The 19,258-nt window shown below is 41.8% G+C and overlaps 1 protein-coding gene across 4 annotated transcripts; it reads left to right on the top strand.

Annotated features, from left to right (window-relative positions):
- The first annotated feature begins 5,119 nt into the window (after positions 1-5,119).
- Positions 5,120-18,901, top strand: PHAX (phosphorylated adaptor for RNA export). Of its 4 annotated transcripts, none has more exons than XM_042934054.1 (5): positions 5,120-5,332; positions 7,517-8,130; positions 10,604-10,724; positions 12,444-12,527; positions 17,920-18,901. In XM_042934054.1, the coding sequence occupies exons 1-5, from the start codon at positions 5,237-5,239 to the stop codon at positions 18,187-18,189; spliced, it is 1,185 nt and encodes a 394-aa protein (XP_042789988.1). In that variant the 5' UTR covers positions 5,120-5,236; the 3' UTR covers positions 18,190-18,901. The 4 variants fall into 4 exon arrangements, with proteins under 4 accessions (XP_042789988.1, XP_042789991.1, XP_042789994.1 ...); XM_042934057.1 differs by having other exon boundaries at positions 5,120-5,326; positions 7,511-8,130; XM_042934060.1 differs by having other exon boundaries at positions 5,120-5,326.
- The last annotated feature ends 357 nt before the right edge of the window (positions 18,902-19,258 follow it).

Genomic DNA, 19,258 nt, shown 5'->3' on the forward strand with positions numbered 1-19,258 from the left:
GCGCCTGCGGCCGGGGGAGCGGCTGAAATAGCGCCCCGCCCCCCGCCCGGGGAAGCCTATTGGGCAGAACGGGCCCCGCCCCTGGAGCTCGCTCCTGCTGCGCCGCCCGGTCGGCCTGGGTCTTCCGGGGACGCGCGGAGCTCGCGCCCGCCTAGAACCGAGCGCGTGCCACAGGGAGGAAGCGAGAAGGCAGGCTAGTGCCATCTGGTGAAGGACGCCGGGAACGCGACTTCAGCTAGAAATGCACTTTTTTTTTTTTACATTCATTTGTTTTTGAGAGACTGAGTGAGACAGAGCACAAGCGAGAGAGGGGCAGAGAGAGGAGACACAGAATCCGAAGCAGGTTCCAGGCTCCGAGCAGAGCAAGCGTTCAGCACAGAGCCCCACGCGGGGCTCGAACCCACGAAGCGCGAGATCACGACCTGAGCCGAAGTGGGTCACCCAACCGACTCAGGCGCCCCCCCCCCCCCGTACCATTTCTTTTTTTTCTTTTTCTGTTGTTGTTGTTGTTGTTGTTGTTTTGAAATGCACATTCTGATTCGCTGGCCCTGGGCTGGGGTCTGAAAGCCGCCGCGGTTTCTAATCAGCTCCCAAATGATGGTGGCTCTGTTGTCCCGGGAGTAGCCAGAGGAGGTTTTTGATGGAGGGAGGCAGAGGGTTGTTTTCACTGCTTTGTTAAATTACAAATTAGAGTTTTCTAATTAATGAAAAGTGTTAAATGATGACACTTCTTTCTAAATACGCTGCCAGTGTATATTCTTGCTTTTGGAGAACGAAGACAATTTTGATCAAGTCTCTTCATTCTCCCATTTCTTCGATTTTCCTGCAATAGCCTTTCCACTCACTCTCCACCTCCCCGGCGCTTACCATCTCCCATCTTACTCCACAGTGACTGGGTCTACATTGTGTAGGGAAAATACTAACTTCTCCAAGAGTTAAAAATAGGCATGCACTGTTGAATCAATTGAGTTAATAGTTCCCTCAGTGATTCCCAACCTACCTTTTCAAAATATTACTTCTAACTGGAGGTGGACTTCCACATTGCAGCCAGACATACTAAGTCCCTTTGTTTCTATACAAGCCTGTTTTCTTCCCACCGTGCTTTTGCCCTTACTACTCTCCCCACCTGTAAAACTCTTCCTTCCATTTCTGCATTCAAGATTGACCTTTATCTGTTCCAACCTGTGGCTCAAATAATTTCAAAAATCACTCTGCATGTATCAAACAACTACCAGAAACTACAATGTAAGTGCTGCATATACACAAATGATGTTTCTGTTTGTAAATGTTACACTTGTACCTATTCAGGCAGGGATCATCTCTAACTGACCCTTGCAGGGCTCCACAATTCCCAGCATTGAACAGGCTCATGTGCACTTATATGAATGAATGAACAAATGAATCCGTGAATACAGGTAGGAGTAGTAGGCATGGATACTTTGTCCAGCACTGGTAATCTATCAACAGCCCAGCTACTATCTTCATCTACCCCTAGGACTGAAGCACTAATTTCCTTCATTCTAACTCTCATTTTTTTTCTCATTTTAACCGAGAATTTAATTCTCCTCACTTTCTGGCTGAGATAGTAAGATTCCTTATACATGTATCCCAACACCCCAGTCTTCCTTTTCTTCTCCTCTATTTAATTCACAAGACATTCACAGATGTACTAAATTTTAAATTTTTTTTAAATGTTCATTTATTATTGAGAGATAGAGAGAGACACAGCATGAGCAGGCAAGGGGCAGAGAGAGGAGGAGACAGAATCTGAAGCAGGCTCCAGACTCCGAGCTGTCAACACAGAGCCTGACGCGAGACTTGAACTCACAAACTGGGAGATCATGACCTGAGTTGAAGTCGGACGCTTAACTGCCTGAGCCACCCAGGCTCCCCCAGATGTACTAAATTTTAGGAGCAATACGTAATGTTCTCAAGGAATGTCAGATTCTTTCTGTCCACTATGTCAAGTAGAGAAGTTCCTAACTGTCTCTGTAAACCAGTTCTAGGAAAAGAGACACCAGTAACTGCCTACATTGAAAACAGAGATTGCATCTCTCTTTTACCTCCATTTTTCAAAACTGACTTAGCCCTGCCCAATAGGAGGTCAGGAAAAATTACAAGCAATGAATTTTGATGGGGCAGAACAGGAAGAGACAATTAAATGAATCATAAGAGTACATTTCATAGATGAAAGAGAATGAAATGAATTACATATGCAAGCATATATAAAAACTGCAAAGCCCTACAGAAATGTAAATGTACAGACTGAACTCAGGACACCTTGAAAGCATTCTGTAGTAGAAGTGGCCGTCTGCAAATGGCCAATCCTGCTTTCCAAATATCTTTTTGAAAGGCATTGTAGGATGGTGATTAAAACAAGGACTCTGGAGTCACATGAACAGTGCTTATGATGTCCGCAGTGAATGCTAGAAGTCTTCGTTCCTCAAGGAGAGCTAGCCAGGAGGCAGAGGGATGTGACCTGAATATGAATGCTTGCCCCAAGGCAGCGATAAATTAGAGAAATCACCACCACTTGGGATACAATTTCAGTTTTGCAAACTCAAAACCTGATTTGTCAGAGCATTGGTGAGTGATACCGTTGCTCTGGGCAAACTCATTAATCAAGCTCACAAAGAAATGATGCTCCAACTAGAAAGCTGGCATATTATTTTTTGGGAAAATTATCTTCAGAAAGGACCAACAATTCACATCCTATGATCACTGCATTCTCTCTCAGGATACAAAACCTATTTATTTAACAAGCCCAGAATCAGAAGCGTTATTGATTAGCAATATGACGCCAGCATTTAATGGCATCAGGCTAAGATAGTTTCCCCAGTGTCCAAATTAAATGATAGATTCAGTGCAGTCCCAATCACAATACCACATTTGGCTAGCAGATCTAAAGTTTAAATGGAAAGGATTGAACAATCCTAGGGAAAACGAACAAATTTACATTACCTAATTCTAACAATTATTATACAGTTGTACAATTATTATAAACCTAAGTAGTCAAGACAGTGTCACGTTGGTATAAAGATAGACATCAAGGTTAATGGAACAGAATAGAGAACCCAGAAATAGACTCTCATATATATAGTCAATTTTCAATAAAGGTGTCAAGGAAATTCAATGGGGAAAGGATAGTCTTTTCAACAAAAGGTGCTATATTAGATATTCACACGCCCCCCCCAAAAAAATGAACCTTGACTTTCACTTCATATCATATACCGTACTTAACCCCAAATGGGCCAGGGACCTAAAAGTAAGAATGAGAACTGTAAAACTTCTAGAGGAAAACAATGGAGAAAATCTTTAGAAAGGGACCTATTCTATGCATTTTATGATATTTAGCTGCAGCTCATACTACATAGGAAAATGTTAATTCTAGCATGACATTTGACTCCTACCTCACACCATACACAAGCAATTCCAGGGGGATTGTAATTTTAGGTAGGAAAGATAAAGCCATAAAGTTGTCTAAGAGTTAGGAGACCTGGAGTGAAGACTCAGCTCTTATATAGCATGGCTGCAATCTCTTTTCATTGTCAAAATAAGGAATTGGACCAGGTGATTTCCAAATTCCTTTATAGGTTTAAAAAAATTTTTTTAATGTTTATTTATTTTTGAGAGAGACAGAGACAGAATGCGAGTGGGTTAGGGGCAGAGAGAGAGGGAGACACAGAATCCAAAGCAGGCTCCAGGCTCTGAGCCGTCCACACAGAGCCCGATGTGGACCTCGAGCTCATAGAGCTGTGAGATCATGACCTGAGCCGAAGTCAAACGCTCAACTGACTGAGCCACCCAGGCGCCCTGCTTTATAGGTTTTAAATTCACATTTCACAAATTTACATTCATTCCATTCCATACAGTCTAGAAATTTATTCCAAGGAAATAATAAAACAAGTTTATAAAAGTATGTGTTAAATGCAAAATTGGCTACAGCCTAAATGCGTACCATCAGAGACTAAATAAATGATGGTATCTCCAAGCAAGGGAATACTAGGTAGACATTAAAAAGTATCCAGGATAAATTGCTGTATTTTCTTTTTTTAGTTTTTAAAAAATTTTTTAAGTTTATTTATGGGGGGGGGGGGTGGTAGAGGGGCAGAGAAAGAGGGAGAGTGAGAATCTGAAGTAGGCTCCATGCTGTCAGCACTGAGCTGTATGTGGGGCTCAATCTTACCAACTGGGAGATCATGACCTGATCCGAAATCAAGAGTAAGAGGCTTAACCCACTGAGCCACCCAAGCGCCCCTAAATTTTGTAAAGCTTTTTTAAAAGTACAATCTACCCCCTAACATGAAGTTGGAACTCACAATGCCAAGATCAAGAGTAGCATGCTTCAGCGTGGGGAGTGGCTCAGTCTGTTCAGCGACCCCTTAAGGGTTGAGGTCATGATCTCACAGCTGGTGGGTTCAAACCCAGTGTCTAGATTGGCCCCACCACTTGGGGAACTGAACACTGGAGAGAAACAACAGTAAATAAAACAGACATTCCAGGGGGGGAAGAAGAAAACAAAATGAAAACAAATACACATGGCTATTGATGTCATGAAGAAAAACAAACGTTTGTTCAAGAGTGAGAGCAGAGGATCTTGTTTTAGTTAAGGTGTTTGAAGGTGGCCTCCCTGAGAAGGCAGCATTTAATCAGAAAACTTAATCATGGAAGAGAACAACCTTCGCAAAGAATGGAAGTGTCAAGGGTCCGCAAGGCAGAGGCCACAGCAACTGCAATTGCCTTGAACCGTGAACAACAAAGGATGCTTGAGGGACAATGTGCACTGAGCCCAGCGCGCTTGGAGAGCTACCTCACGCACTGTCTGAAAGTCTCCCCAAGAAGCTACGAGAAGAGTGGATTGAGCAGGAGCAAGAATGGAAGCAAGACGCCTTGCGTGGAGCATCCTGGTGAGGGATGTGAGGCCAAGGTAGGAATCCCGACGGCCGCTGTCCATGCACAACCTTATGTTTGCACGAAAACAAAGTTTGAGAGAAAACGTGCCAAACTGTTGGGGAAACAGGAGATTGATTTTCCACGGCGCGGCGCTAGTGGTGCACAGTTTGCAATGATTGTGCATATCCGCCAGCGTTGACCCAGGTATCCGGAATAGGCCGCGCGCAAGGTCAAAACGGGAGCCGGCCCCTCGCGGGGGCGCCCGAGCAGCCGCCGCCGTCTGGACCTTCCCGCCGCCCCGCCGGAAGTGCTCTCCTGACCCGCCGCGCCACGCCGCGGGAAGATGGCGCAGGACGCCGGCGACATGGAAGATGGGCAGCTTTCGGACTCGGATTCCGACATGACGGTCGCACCCAGCGACAGGCCGCTGCAGGTGCCGGTGAGTGTGAAAGGCGGGCGGGTAATTCGGAACCGGGAGCGCGCAGCCCGGGCTGCGAGGAGGCACGGGCGGCGGTGTGGGTGAGGGGCGGGCGCGCGGAGCCCGGACTGCACAAGGGACGCGCGGCGGTGTGGCTGAGCGTCGGGCGGGCGTCCCCGGCCCGGCACGCGGGCCCTGGCGGCGGGGAGAGGCGCTGGGCGGGGACGCGACAGCGGGCAGTCCGAACCCTGGCGCGGCATTTCGTTGCCAGGCGGGATCGCGTGGCTTTCGGCCTCCTGGAGACTGGCGTGCGGCGGTCGCTTCGCCTGCCCTGCGGTGCTCTGGGTTTCCCGAATTTACGGAGTTTGCCTGCCGCGGCGCGAGTAGGTTGTCTCGGCCCGGCAGATGTTGCCGAAAATGTATGAGCTGGGGACAGCGGCCAGAAACAGCCTGTGGCACTCCTTTTCGCCTTGGGCAAGTAAGGAGACTGAGGACCGGGAATGAAATTCATCGTATGCACGGGGGCCTGGTTTTCCATAGTCCCAACCGACGCCGCTTCGCCGTGCAATAATGTGACACCCGGTTTTGTATTAACCTCCCCGTTTTTTAAATGGGAGTGTATTTTGATTGCCTGCTAAGTAGCAAGCACTTTGAGCGAGCTTTGTGCTAGGCTGCTTGCCTTCGAAAACTGGCGCCTCTACTGTGTGACCAGTGCCAAGGTATTTAGCCTCGTGCCCCAATTTGTGTAATGGGAATGATAAGAATACGCCGCTGATAGGGTATTTGTTAGGGATTTAGTGAGTCATACAGTGCACAGTGCACAGCAATGTCTGACGAATCTTAGATGCTTTAGTTACTTGAACAAGGGAAAACTGGCTCCCCTTCCTGCCTGCCATTTCTTTTTTTTTTTTTTTTTTAATTTTTTCTAATGTTTATTTATTTTTGAGACAGAGACAGAGCATGAACGGGGGAGGGTCAGAGAGAGAGGGAGACACAGAATCCGAAGCAGGCTCCAGGCTCTGAGCTGTCAGCACAGAGCCCGACGCGGGGCTTGAACTCACGGACCGCGAGATCATGACCTGAGCCGAAGTCGGACGCTTAACCGACTGAGCCACCCAGGCGCCCCCTGCCTGCCATTTCTAGCACATACTTGTGTTTAGTACAAACACACCGTTGTTCCCTTTTGAATGATGTCTTAGGAAATTGATACAAAGGTTTCAGTTTTGGTTTTCGGTCTTTTCCAAGTTGTTTTACATAGATTGACCCATGACTCGGTAAGCTTAATAGAGTGAACTGTGCAGTTTTAGAAGTAGTCAGGGCTTCCTATGTGTAGGAGTTTACAATCCAATATCAAAAGAATATGGTCACAAAACCCTACAAAGGAAGTTGATTTATCTAAGCGCAAGAATGGCGTGTTTTGAAACAAAGAAAAATTCTGTCATAACTGTGTTCACCCTAAAATAAAACTTGTCAATTATTTTACCAGCAAAAATGGGATTTACTCTGAAACAGCAGAGAATCACAACTCTGACCAAGCGTTGCTAGGGCAAAACCGTAGGCAAGTGGGAATAATGAAGAGGAATGCTCCTTTATAGAGGAGGGGGAAGAGTTGGGAGGGAAAAAGCTGGGAGTTTAAAGTATAGTGGCTTTTCATTGGTTGAGTTGGGACAGTCTCTCAGTGGCTGGGCTGTTGCCAGGCTACAAGAAAAGCTTCCGCTTGCTGGGTTAGTAAGGTATAGGCATCTTTCTGTGTTAGGTGCAAGTTATGGTCTTTTCCTGATGATAGGGCAGGAGAACTCCCTCTTCTAGCCTGCTGACCCTAGTTTAGTGAGGTTTCCTTTTATTAATTTTCACAACTGGTACTAATAATTATGGCGTATGTCATTTTCGAACATTCTGACGATAACTGAAAATAGAGAAAATCTTCCAAGGTGGCAATTAAGAGCTTTGGTAAGTTTTTAGAAAAAAGCCTTAGAACTAAGTGCTGTATTAGCTTTACAAATAAGAATTTGTGGTTTTAAAATGGGAAGATTCCGTGTAGAACTTTAGAAAAGTAGGGACTGGATCGGTTTCAGAGATTCATTGAGGATTGTTCTGCTTCACGGTGGTCCCGCTGAATCCCAAAATAACTTGTTTAAAACTGGGGCGTGCTGGGTGCAGCTGATGTGTTTCCTGCGAATTGATTGCATTTCTTTTCAGTTGCAGAAGACACTAGGTGGGGACAGCATAGTGAGGCCCTTCCAGGGTACTGCAACGCCTTGTGCACCAGTGTCACATTATCGGACTGTTAAAAGTGTGGATTCCAGTGAGGAGAGTTTCTCTGATTCCGATGATGATAGCTCCCTTTGGAAACGCAAGCGACAGAAATGTTTTAATCCTCCTCCCAAGCCAGAGCCTTTTCAGTTTGGCCAGAGCAGCCAGAAACTACCTGTTCCTGGAGGAAAGAAGGTTAACAACATATGGGGTGCTGTGCTACAAGAACAGAATCAAGATGCAGTGGCCACTGAACTTGGTATCTTGGGAATGGAGGGTACTATTGACAAAAGCAGACAGTCCGAAACTTACAATTATTTGCTTGCGAAGAAACTTAAGAGGGAATCTCAAGAACATACAAAAGAATTAGACAAAGAGCTAGATGACTATATGCACGGTGGCAAAAGAATGGAATCAAAGGAAGAGGAAAACGGGCAAGGTCATCTCAAACGAAAACGACCTGTCAGAGACCGACTAGGGGACAGACTAGAAATGAACTATAAAGGCCGGTATGAGATCACAGAGGATGATTCGCAAGAGAAAGTAGCTGATGAAATTTCTTTCAGGTGAGCATTAAAATTTGGCCTACAAATGAGTGCTTGGCCAACAATCTTCCGTTTATTGGAAATGAATCTAGGTACATTAAGAATGTTTCTTTTTAAGGTTGAAAAAATTTTTATTTATTTTGGGAGCGTGCGCGCGCGTGCGTGCGTGCGTGCGTGTGTGTGTGTGTGTGTAAGTGATCAGGGGAGGGGCAGAGAGAGGGAGACGGTGGATCCCAAGCAGGCTCCGTGCTGTCAGTGCCCCATTCCAGGCTCGATTCCAGGAACTGTGAGAGTGTGACCTGAGCTGAAACCAAGAGTTCAGTGCTTAACCGACTGAGCCACCAAGGTGCCCCTCTTTTGAGATTTTTAAATTTGAAGGATGGACTCTGGGCTTACTTGGTTATAGGACTATATCTTGGTCGGGTAAATACATTTTTTTAACAAGCTCAAATTTTGTTTAGCTTTTTATTAGCTAAATTAAATTAGCTAAATTAATTAGCTAAATTAGCTTTTTATTAAATTTGGACAGGCCTGATAAAATAATTTTGCAAGCTTTTAGGAACTTTGAGCAGCTCTTCCCATTTAGTGCTTATCTTTTTAAAAGCTTATCTTTTCACATTGTGGGGTTTTGTTTTGTTCTTTAGCGGTTTTTTGTTTTTGTTTTTTTTTAGTTTTTTGTAATGTTTATTCATTTTTGAGAGACAAAGAGTGAGTAAGGGAGGGGCAGAGAGAGAGGGAGACACAGAACCCCACAGGTTCCAGGCTCCATACTGTCAGTACAGAGCCCAACATGGGGCTCAAACCCACAAACCGTAATACCATGACCTGAGCTGAAGTCGAACACTTAACTGACTGAGTCACTCAGGCACTCCTGTTCTTTAGTGTTTTCAGATACTCATCACCTTTCTTTTATAATTTCATTGAGGCATATTGTACACGATAAAATTCACCCATTTTGGGTGTTGATTTTTTAGCAAATTTATCAGTTTACAACAATAACCATAAACCACTTTTAAAACATTTCCATCACCCCAATAAGATCCATCATAACCATATGCCCATTTAAAGCTATTCTTTGTTCCTATCCCAAATAACTGCCAGTCTACTTTCTGTTGGCATAAATTTGCATTTTCTGGACATTTCATATTGTTGGACTCATACAGTGTGTATTCTCTTGTGCTGGATTTATTTCACTTAATGTAATATTTTTGAGACTGTCCATGTTGTAGCAGGAATCAACACCTTTTTAATTTATATACATATACAAACATCCATATTGAATTGCTGTTCCAATTCTTAGCTATTATGAATAATGCTCTATGACCTTTGACATACAGATATTTGGAAACATTTTAATTTCTGTTGGGTAAATACCTAGAATAGAATTTCTTGGTGTATAGTAAATTGATATTTCATTTTTTTAACAAGCTCAAATTTTGTTTAGCTTTTTATTAGCTCTAAGTCGTTAATGAATAATGTCACTTGAAAACAGATATGGTTCAAGAGTAATATTGGTGGTAGGAAAACAAGTATTTACCTTCCAGGCAAGCCTGTCAGTGTTAGTACTGGATTTTTAACCTGCAGAGAAAGTTTGGAATTTGAGCGTTGGAAAGGAATTTAGAGATTTTTATAAACCAAAGACATCACTTTACAGATCAGGACACTGAGACCCAGTAGTTCATATGACTTCTCAAAGTCACGGTTGTGTCAGAGAGTCAGAACTAAACCTTGGTCCCTTTGTTCCTAGTCTAGTGCTCTTTCCACAGTAATACAGTGCCTCTTGCTGAGAAGGAGCAAGGAAGCCAGGTCTGGTTAGAGAACTGGTAGAACTCCCATATTAATCCTTTATCTCTATGGAGTATGGACTCTGATGTTAGAAGTGTTACTTAGGCTTCCTCTCTTTTTACCTCTCAGTAGTAGGATGAGGATAAGTACCTGTTTCATAAGGTTGTTGACACAATTAGCTGGTATAACGTCTACAAAATTTTTAGGATTGTGTGCATCCCATAATAAGTCAGTAAATATTAGCCATAGCCTTTGTTCTGAGGCAGAGAGACTAAGAGGAAGGTGCTATCCATTTTAAAGCTCCCAGATGTCTCTGGGACTTTTAGGCATAATAATTGAAAGCATAGTGTATGTTTTTTAATTGTTTTGAAAAGAATGGACTTACCTTCTTTTGCTTTTAGGCTTGCATTCCCTTTGCTGGATGGGCACATTTATTTTGAAACCACCATAATCCATGAAGGCAAAATGAGGAGGCAAGTTATGAGACTTGAGGTGGAACCTTGAGGTTACTGTCTTCTTGGGTAACCCAAGGTAGCAGCGTTTCCCTATCAGTGATTCTAAGGTTAAATATTGAATATTTCAAAACACAGATGTTAGCAGAATAGGATTTTGATCCTACTTGGGCACTAACCCAGGAGACTAAGGTAGATTTCTTCAACTTTCTACAACAAATAAAGAGGTTAATATTACTCTGTTTGTTCCTTATCAGGTTGCAGGAACCAAAGAAAGATCTGATAGCTCGAGTAGTGAGGATAATTGGGAACAAAAAGGCAATTGAACTTCTGATGGAAACAGCTGAAGTTGAACAAAACGGCGGCCTTTTCATAATGGTAAGACTAACTACTTTGTTGTTTCCATTTTATATTGTGTTTCATGTGATTATTTTACAAAATAAACTTATCTCTGATTCTTGGATCTCTTACTTACCAATTTATTGCCGTGTGTTTCAGATTTTAAAAAACTGAATTTAAAAATTCCGTATCGTTGGTTTTTGCATTTATTACTTTTCTTACAAAAACCATCCATAAATTGTATCCTGTTAGTGTGTGGTCAACAACACATCTCTTACAGTGTTTGTTGAAAGTAGGGGCTAACATTTTTTTTTTTAATGTTTTTTTAATTTTATTTATTTTGAGAGAGAGCACAAGTAGGGGAGAAACACAGACAGGGCGAGAGAGAATCCCAAGCAGGCTCTGCGCTGTCAGCACAGAGCCCGACGCAGGGCTCAAACCCACGAACCGTGAGATCATGGCCTGAGCCGAAGTTGGACACTCAACCAACTGAGCCACCCAGGCGCCCCTTTAATGTTTATTCATTTTTGAGAGACTGAGAGAGACAGAGTGCGAGCACGGGAGGGGCAGAGAGAAAAGGAGACACAGAATCTGAAGCAGGCTCCAGGCTCTGAGCTGTCAGCCCGGGGACCGTACCCACGAACGGTGAGATCATGACCTGAGCCAAAGTCTGACACTTAGCTAACTGAGCCACCCAGGTGCCCCCGATATGGTATTCCTATTTTTAATTTTTTGAGGGACCTCCATGCTGGTTTTTATAGTGGCTGCACCAATTTACATTCCCACCAACAGCGTACAAAAATCCCCCTTTCCCCGCATTGTCACCAGCAGTTGTTATTTCTTATCTTTTTGATGCTAGCCATTCTGACAGGTATGAAGTGAGAAGCACCACCATTTGAGAGCGGCAGAAAGACCACTATTTTTGCTTAGGCCAGATCACACGCAGTGGCAGTTTATCCTATATAATGGTTTTGGAGATAACGTTTAATTCAGCTTTCACACCGGGAGACGATGAAGTCTGAATGGCTTCTTTCTTATTTGCCCTTCATGAATTTGAAAAGTAACATCACGTGAAAGTGAGTCAATATTATACTTTAGAAATAGGAAAGAAACCCATTAGAATAGATAGCAATGGCTAAGGAAATAGCCTGTGAGCATAGATTATAGAAGTTAACAACAAGACAAGTTGTAATAGTCACGAAGAGCGCTTGGGTCGTTCAGTTGGTAAACATCTGACTCCTGGGTTCAGCCCAGGTCATGATTTCTAGGTTGATGAGTTCCAGCCCTGCATCGGGCTCTACACTGGCAGCATGGAGCCTGTTGGGGATCCCCTGCTTGTGTTCTCTCTCTTTTTCTCTCTCAAAATAGATAAATAAACTTAAAAAAAAAGTCATGAATGTATTGGCACCCCTTTTTGTGTCACTGCTAATAGTTGAACACAAAGTTATAGATTCATTAATATTTTATTAAAAAAATTGTTTTAAGCATTTATTTATTATTGATAGAGATAGAGCGTGAGCATGGGAGGGATAGAGAGAGAGGAGAGGCACAGAATCTGAAGCAGGCTCTGGACGCTGCTGATAGCACAGACACGGGCTTGAACTCACGAACCGTGAGATCATGACCTGAGCTGAAATCAAGAGTTGGACACCTGACTGACTGAGCTACCCAGGCACCTGGTACCTGTCTGTTTAAAAGACCCTTTGGCCATTCGTGGAAAGAGTGTATACAGTATCCTATTTCTGCTTCTTTTTGTAGAATGGTAGTCGAAGAAGAACACCAGGTGGGGTCTTCCTGAATCTCCTGAAAAATACTCCTAGTATCAGCGAGGAACAAATTAAGGTAAATAAAAACTATAGTGCCCTTGACTTTTAAGACCCATCATAATTTGACTTCTCCTCAGCTTCTTTTAATTCCCATCACCTGTTTTGCCTTAAATTGACCAATTTTGTCATTGTCTCATTTCAAGTAAAACATGTGCCTTTATAAACTCTTCCTCTTCGTTTTCTTCCCTTGCTCAGCATCGTCACAGTTTCCTTTATGGCCATTTTCCTGGTCGTTTAGCATGTGATTATTTTTTCTAGCCTCCTACAGCCTTTTATTAATGAAAGATTTCAAACATGGAGAATAGATGAAATAATAACGGGATGAATTTCCTGCACTTAAGATTCGGGGTTGTTAATATTTTGACATTCTTACTTTACAGTTGTTCTTCTGTACCAGTTGGAAAAAAGTGACAAATTATGACACTCAGCCCTAATTATTGTAGGAAGCAACTGTTAATAATAAGGACACTGTCTTACATTGTGTCACCTAAGAGAAAGAAAAACAATTTCTTAGTATCAGGTATTGACCGTATTCCAATTTCCTGAATTGTCCCCAGAATGTATTTTCTGCCTTTTTTCCCTCCCTCAAACTCAGATCCCATCTAGATTTTCACATTTCATTTTTTGTATCTCTTTCGCTCTCTTTAACTCCACATTTTCTTTTATGATTTAGACATTTTGAAGAGTCTGAGATGGTTGTATAATAGAATGTACCACATTGTGGTCATTGTCTCCTTGTGGATTTGTTTCATTTCATTCCTCTGTCTCCATTAGTTCTTATGAACAAAAGCTAGCCTCTTCACTATTAATCATTTGTACGTTACTAGAATGTCCTCTTTGGGCGTTCTTCTGCAGTGTGAGTTTTTCATGGCTCAGCATTTATCTTTTAATTGTTAATTAAGGAACGTGATTACATTTAGCAGATACAATCAAGATTAAGAACTTGCTTCTTGCATAGGAAAGAGGTGATGGACGTGGGACACAGATGGTGTATTGGATCAGCTTTGTGTTCTCTTTATTATAACTGGATAGCACATGTCACAGCATTGTGGTTTAGCCGTTTATAATGCTAATGATGACAGGTAAATAAAAGCCACTTCTCTTGAGCTAACGCACCGTCAGCACAGAGCCAGACTTGGGACTCGATCCCAAGGAACCGTGAGATCATGTCCTGATCCGAGATCAAGATCTTGTCAGACGCTTAACCAACTGAGCCACCCAGGCACCCCTCAATGTTAGTTTGTTTCCCCTCTTTTCTGGCTGTCCACTTCCAGTCATTTTTTTTAAATCTGCTATTGAAATTGCTACAGGAAATGTTACTGTTACCGCACATTTGAAATCTCTTGTCCATACTGCCTTTTTTTCCTCCTGAAACAATGACTGGTAGATTTGTAACAATGTCATTTTCCTGAGGAACACGCCTACTGAGTAGTAGAGCCGGGCTTCACTGCTTGCATTTTCCCTCCTCCCACACTGTAATCCCTGACAAAAGGTGTGCACTGAGAAGGAGCGTTCTTCTGAGGAACATTAAACATTGTTTCATAGCAAAATGTCCCTGTTTACAGAGAAATAGCAAGGTGAGATAAAAATAATTCTCTAACATTCAAAATCTGGGTTTTAATCTTAATTTGGCCATTTAGTGATTACATGAATACAAACAGACCACTTACTTTCTCTCAGCCTTAATTTTGTCATCTATGAAGTGGGGACTGTAATAAGTGCCCTGCCTATTGAATAGAGCTCTGAAAGGATTAAAGAAAGTGGTATCTGGAGAAGATTCTTCTAGGTAACCAAACTTTGGACAGACAGTTTCCACAAGCAGAAGAGAAGAAAATAACATTTATTCACCATGTCTGCAGCACTGGGCCACTTATTTATAGGATTTAATCTGCACCCCGTTCTGTCAAAGTAGATGTTCCTGTGTTATGCACAGGATGAGTAATAAAAATGATTAGCCTGGGATTGCACAGACTACTAACTTGAAACAGGTTTTTTTCACTGAATCACATGTCTTTGAAATTCAGTTCTAACTCATTGTGGAGAAAGAGATTTTAATGTTAGTAGGTTATGTTAAACTACCAGAAACATTGTGTTGTAACAACAAATGGTAGAAACATTTGGAATACCTAATAATTAAAGAATGTTGACCAAGAGGGACATTTTTTGAAGTTTATTTATTTTAAGTAATCTCTGCACCCACTGTGGGGCTCGAACTCACAACCCTGAGATCAAGAGTTGCATGTTCTTCTAAGCCAGCCAGGCATACCCCAAGAAGGACATTTTTAAAAGGACTGCCCTTTAGCCTCTATTTTTGTGAAGCATTAAAAAACATTTTTTTTTTCCCGACATTTAGTTTATTTTTTGAGAGGGAGAGAAAGAGCATGCATCGGGGAGGGGCAGAGAGAGAGAGGGAGACACAGAATCAGAAGCAGGCTCCAGGTCCCGGGCTGTCAGCACAGAGCCCCACACAGGGCTCAAACCCAAGAATGGCAAGATCATGAGCCGAAGTTGGACGCCCAACCAGCTGAGCCCCCCCAAAGCACCCCTTTTCACAGCATTTTTAAGAAAAGGAGAAAAATGCAGTATTATTCAAGTTTTTTGAAAGGCAAAGTACAAATTTATAATGAAAAAGAGGCATGGGACAATTAATTGATATGTAGAATAGCAAAAAGTTACCAATGATTTGGTCTACTCAAGGGGGTTTTAAATGTTTTGGCTTTTAAGGTTTCCTTTGTTTTTCCAAATTTTATGCATGGTGCATGGCTTGAGTAGTTTTGTTATTAGAGGAAAAAACCTAAAGCAAATAGTATTTCATCATAGGTTATTTTAAGTGTCATCAAATGATAATGTTATAATTGTTCTTTGATCACTATAATGCTAACACTCAGTCTGTAGAATTCGGAAGGAAGCGGGAGCTGAATTGAGTGGGTCTTTGTGCCTTTTTAAAATTTGATTGTGTCTTGGTATGTGATGTACCATTTTGTTTTGGTTTGTAATTAAGTTTTGTTTTGGAAAATAGAAAGTTTGAGAGAAAAAAAAAGAATGAGTAGTTAAAAATAAATTAATTTGCTATATATATATATACATGCACACACACACACACTTTTTTTTTAAATGTCTATTTATTTTGAGACCGAGAACATGTGCACATGTAAATGAGCAGAGGAGGGACAGAGACAGAGGGGGAGAGAGAATCCCAAGCAAGCTCTGTGCTGTCAGCACAGAGCCCAATGCAGGGCTCGATCCCACAAACCATGAGACCATGACCTGAGCCAAAATCAGGAGTCAAGACACTTAACTGACTGAGCCACCCGGGCACCCCTTAGTTGCTATATTTTTTAAAAGTTTGGCTGTAATGGTCTCCCTGTGCAAATAGCATACAGTTGAGGTTCTTAACTTGTAAAATTAATTACATATATGTAGGAAAAAACTGCCCTCAGATTATCTCTTGTCTGCATTTGTCATAACAACGCTAACAACAGGTTACAACATTTCTTTGGGCCGTTTCCCAGTTTGTTCTATCACATTCATAACCCATGGAATGCAGTTCCTTTTAAAAAGCCTTGATGTATTTGGAGTGAAAAGGGCAACTTTATAATTTTACTGAGTGTTGCCAAGCATTGTACTACTTAGAATTGTTGTTATCAACATGCTCAGATGTGCTTTCCCATGAAATGGAAATGCTTCTCCTTGCAGCTTCTCTTTCTCTCTCCGCTTGAAGGTTAAGTAGACTCTTTAAAAGATTGTGAATTGTCCCTCTTCTGTGAAGGCAACGCAATCGGTTTTAAGAATGTGAATTTGGAGAGCTACTAGATGAGCTAACTTTTTATACCTTCACCTGTTGGCTCTGCAGTCTTGTGCCTCACTTTCCTCCTCGGATTTTAATGTATGTGCTCCCGATGCGGGCACTCTCCCTTTCCTCGTCAGAAAAGGATAATACCCACTCCATGAGCTTCTGGTGAGAATGAACAGTTCTTAGCACATGCCTGGCATGTAAATGTGCCTGTTCAGTAAATGGTTGCCAGCCTCATTTTCCTCTCGTCACTTTCTTGTGTCTTTCCTCCACTTCTTAACACGCGTACCCTCCTTCTCCACCTCCAATCCCTTGTCCTTTCTCTAGCAAATACTTTTAGTCCTCCTGTCCACCAAAGCGTTCATCTTCTGAAGCTTTCCCTTGTCGCCTTAATTTGAGAGTTCCTTACTCCTTCCTCTGCTAATTCTGTGTGCTGCTTGTAACTACTTAGCATAAATTTTTGGAGAGGGCCACCTTTATTTCACCGTCTTCCACAGTGGTTTTTATAAACAAGGAGGGATTTGTGATTTGTGCACTTTAAGAACATAATAGAGACTGACTTGGTTACAGCTTTTAATAATCCCTTCCCAGAAGATAATAGAGTGCCCATCCTACCTTCTGTTTTAAACCTTTGAATCTGCTCTGTCTTAGCAGTCATTTTTGGCCTTCTCTTCAGATCCCTGACCTACTTTTCTTTCTTTTGTACCCTCTGAATCTACACTTCTCCAGCTGTATCAAGGTTCCCAGAGGCTATTGTAACGTTTTTCCATGTAATAGTTTAATAAAATGCATTTTCCACTTCAGCTCTCATCTGCTGGCAGTTTTGCCTCTTGGAGGAGGTGAGGACGTTTGGCAATGCCTGGAGAAGTGTTTGGTTGTCACAGTTTGGGGATGGGTGGATATATGCTAGTGGGTAGAGGCCAGGCATGCTGCGGAACACCTTGCAGTGCGCGTGGCAATCTGCCACAGCAGTCGCCAAGGTGGAGGGCCCTGGACTAACAATCTCGTATTTTTGTGTTATAAAATCCCTTTTCTGTAACTTCCTGGAATATATCCCAGTGCTGACTATATTGTGTTTATGCCTTGTGGTCTAAGTTTTTGACAGATTTATGTGCCCACGTTAATTACAGTGACATTTTTTAAGGAATGGATTTTTTCCATTGTGTAGGTTACGTGATCGTACTTAGTCACACATTTCAGGTGTTGCTTGGTTTCTTAGCATGCGCAGTCACGTAGGGTTATTATGACAATTTCAAAGTTAGTACACTTTCAAAGACTTGTGTTTTTCTTGTGACACATTAGATTTTATTTAACTCCTGAATGACGTGATTTTCCTGCTGTCTCGTCCCATGTAGGAAACCTGTAGCTATGATGGTATGTTATGGTTGAATGAGCGTGGGCCCTGGAGTGAACGTGGGGTTGAGCTGGAATTACAGCTTCATCCTCTGTCTGCAGTGGGGACTCCCCTACTGTCTTAGACTCTGTGCGTGTGCGTCATTTACGAGTCTAATAATATTTCCTTGTTTTTTGTGAGAGATGGGGATCACGAAGGGTCCGCCTTGTACCAAACATTTAATAAACGGTACTTCTTCTTAAGGTTGTTCCTTTATTGTAGGACATTTTCTACATTGAAAATCAAAAGGAGTATGAAAATAAAAAGGCTGCTAGGAAGAGAAGAACACAAGTGTTGGGGAAAAAGATGAAACAAGCTATTAAAAATCTAAATTTTCAAGAAGATGATGACACATCACGAGAAACTTTCGCAAGTGATACCAACGAGGCCCTGGCCTCTCTTGACGAGCCGCAGGAAGGCCACGGAGAGACCAAGTTGGATGCAGAGGAAGCCATCGAGGTTGATCATTCTCACGATTTGGACATCTTTTAGTACATTTTGAGGATTAAGCCTTTCTAGAATAACCTTGTAATAAGCCATTTCTACTGAGATTGCTTCGTTTTACTTTGCACTGATAAACCTAAAAATCTGGACAGAAAGAACTGTTTTCTTGTTGAAAATAATGTTGAATTTGTGGGAAGATGAATGTTATTGATAGACACATTTCTCATGTCAAAATATTTAAAAGTATATAGCAGAGATTTAATTTCTCAATCTGTTGCATGTGTTAGTTATTACTAGTTGATAATTACTTTTGTCTAGGTCATTGTAACATGCCATTCAAAAAGTTGTTTTCATTTTTGATTTATCTTTGTAGCGAATTATGATTGGTTTCAAAACATTCCGTAAAAAGATCTTAATAAGGCACATAAATTGTTAAACTGTTACAAATGCATTCAAATTTAGTTTTTTTGTGTTCTGAGAACTTTCAAGCAATTTTAAGGACAGAGACAAAATAGGTTTATACTCATCAGTATAAACTTATTTGTCAGGAAGTAAATTAACATCAGAAGCTTTTCAAAGAAGTATTCATTCTTAACTTTTTTTTTACTTCCTTTAAATTAACTCGATCTTACACTGAATACTGAATGTGATCCATACCTGTGTAATTACCATGTACATTTAAAAAATTCCCGGTGGTTGCCTGCCTAAGACTGCTTTACCTTATGTTAAGGAAATTGGGTATTAAAAATGTTACATCTGCCTGAAGTGTCAAATTACTCATTCTTATTGAAGGAAATAAAAGTAGTTAAGGTGTTCCAAGGGTTGACTTTAGTCTACAAAATAGATTAGGCAAAAATATGTAAGAAGCAATTGTAAACTCTTCTTTACAGATAGTACTTGACGTTTTTCTTTAGTTCCTGGAATACATAGTCATTGAAGTTGGATCTAAGGATACAAGTGGGAAAAGAAGAGGAAAATGGTTATTGGTTGCTTTTTATTCATAACGAACACAAAAATAAAACTAGATTTTGGGCAGTGACTTTTTTTTTTTTCTTAAGATTGATTTATTTATGTAGTGTCTATACCCAGCATGGGGCTCAAAGTCGGCGTTGTGAGT

The sequence above is a fragment of the Panthera leo genome, chromosome A1 (genome assembly GCF_018350215.1).
Source record: "Panthera leo isolate Ple1 chromosome A1, P.leo_Ple1_pat1.1, whole genome shotgun sequence".
Taxonomy (NCBI): Eukaryota; Metazoa; Chordata; class Mammalia; order Carnivora; family Felidae; genus Panthera; species Panthera leo.

Coding starts and splice junctions, on each gene's coding strand:
- PHAX (XM_042934050.1), top strand. CDS start 5,237: ATGGCGCAGGACGCCGGCGACATGGAAGATGGGCAGCTTTCGGACTCG. Junction 8,131..10,603: donor GCTGATGAAATTTCTTTCAG/GTGAGCATTAAA, acceptor GTTCCTTATCAG/GTTGCAGGAACCAAAGAAAG. Junction 12,528..17,919: donor TCAGCGAGGAACAAATTAAG/GTAAATAAAAAC, acceptor CCTTTATTGTAG/GACATTTTCTACATTGAAAA.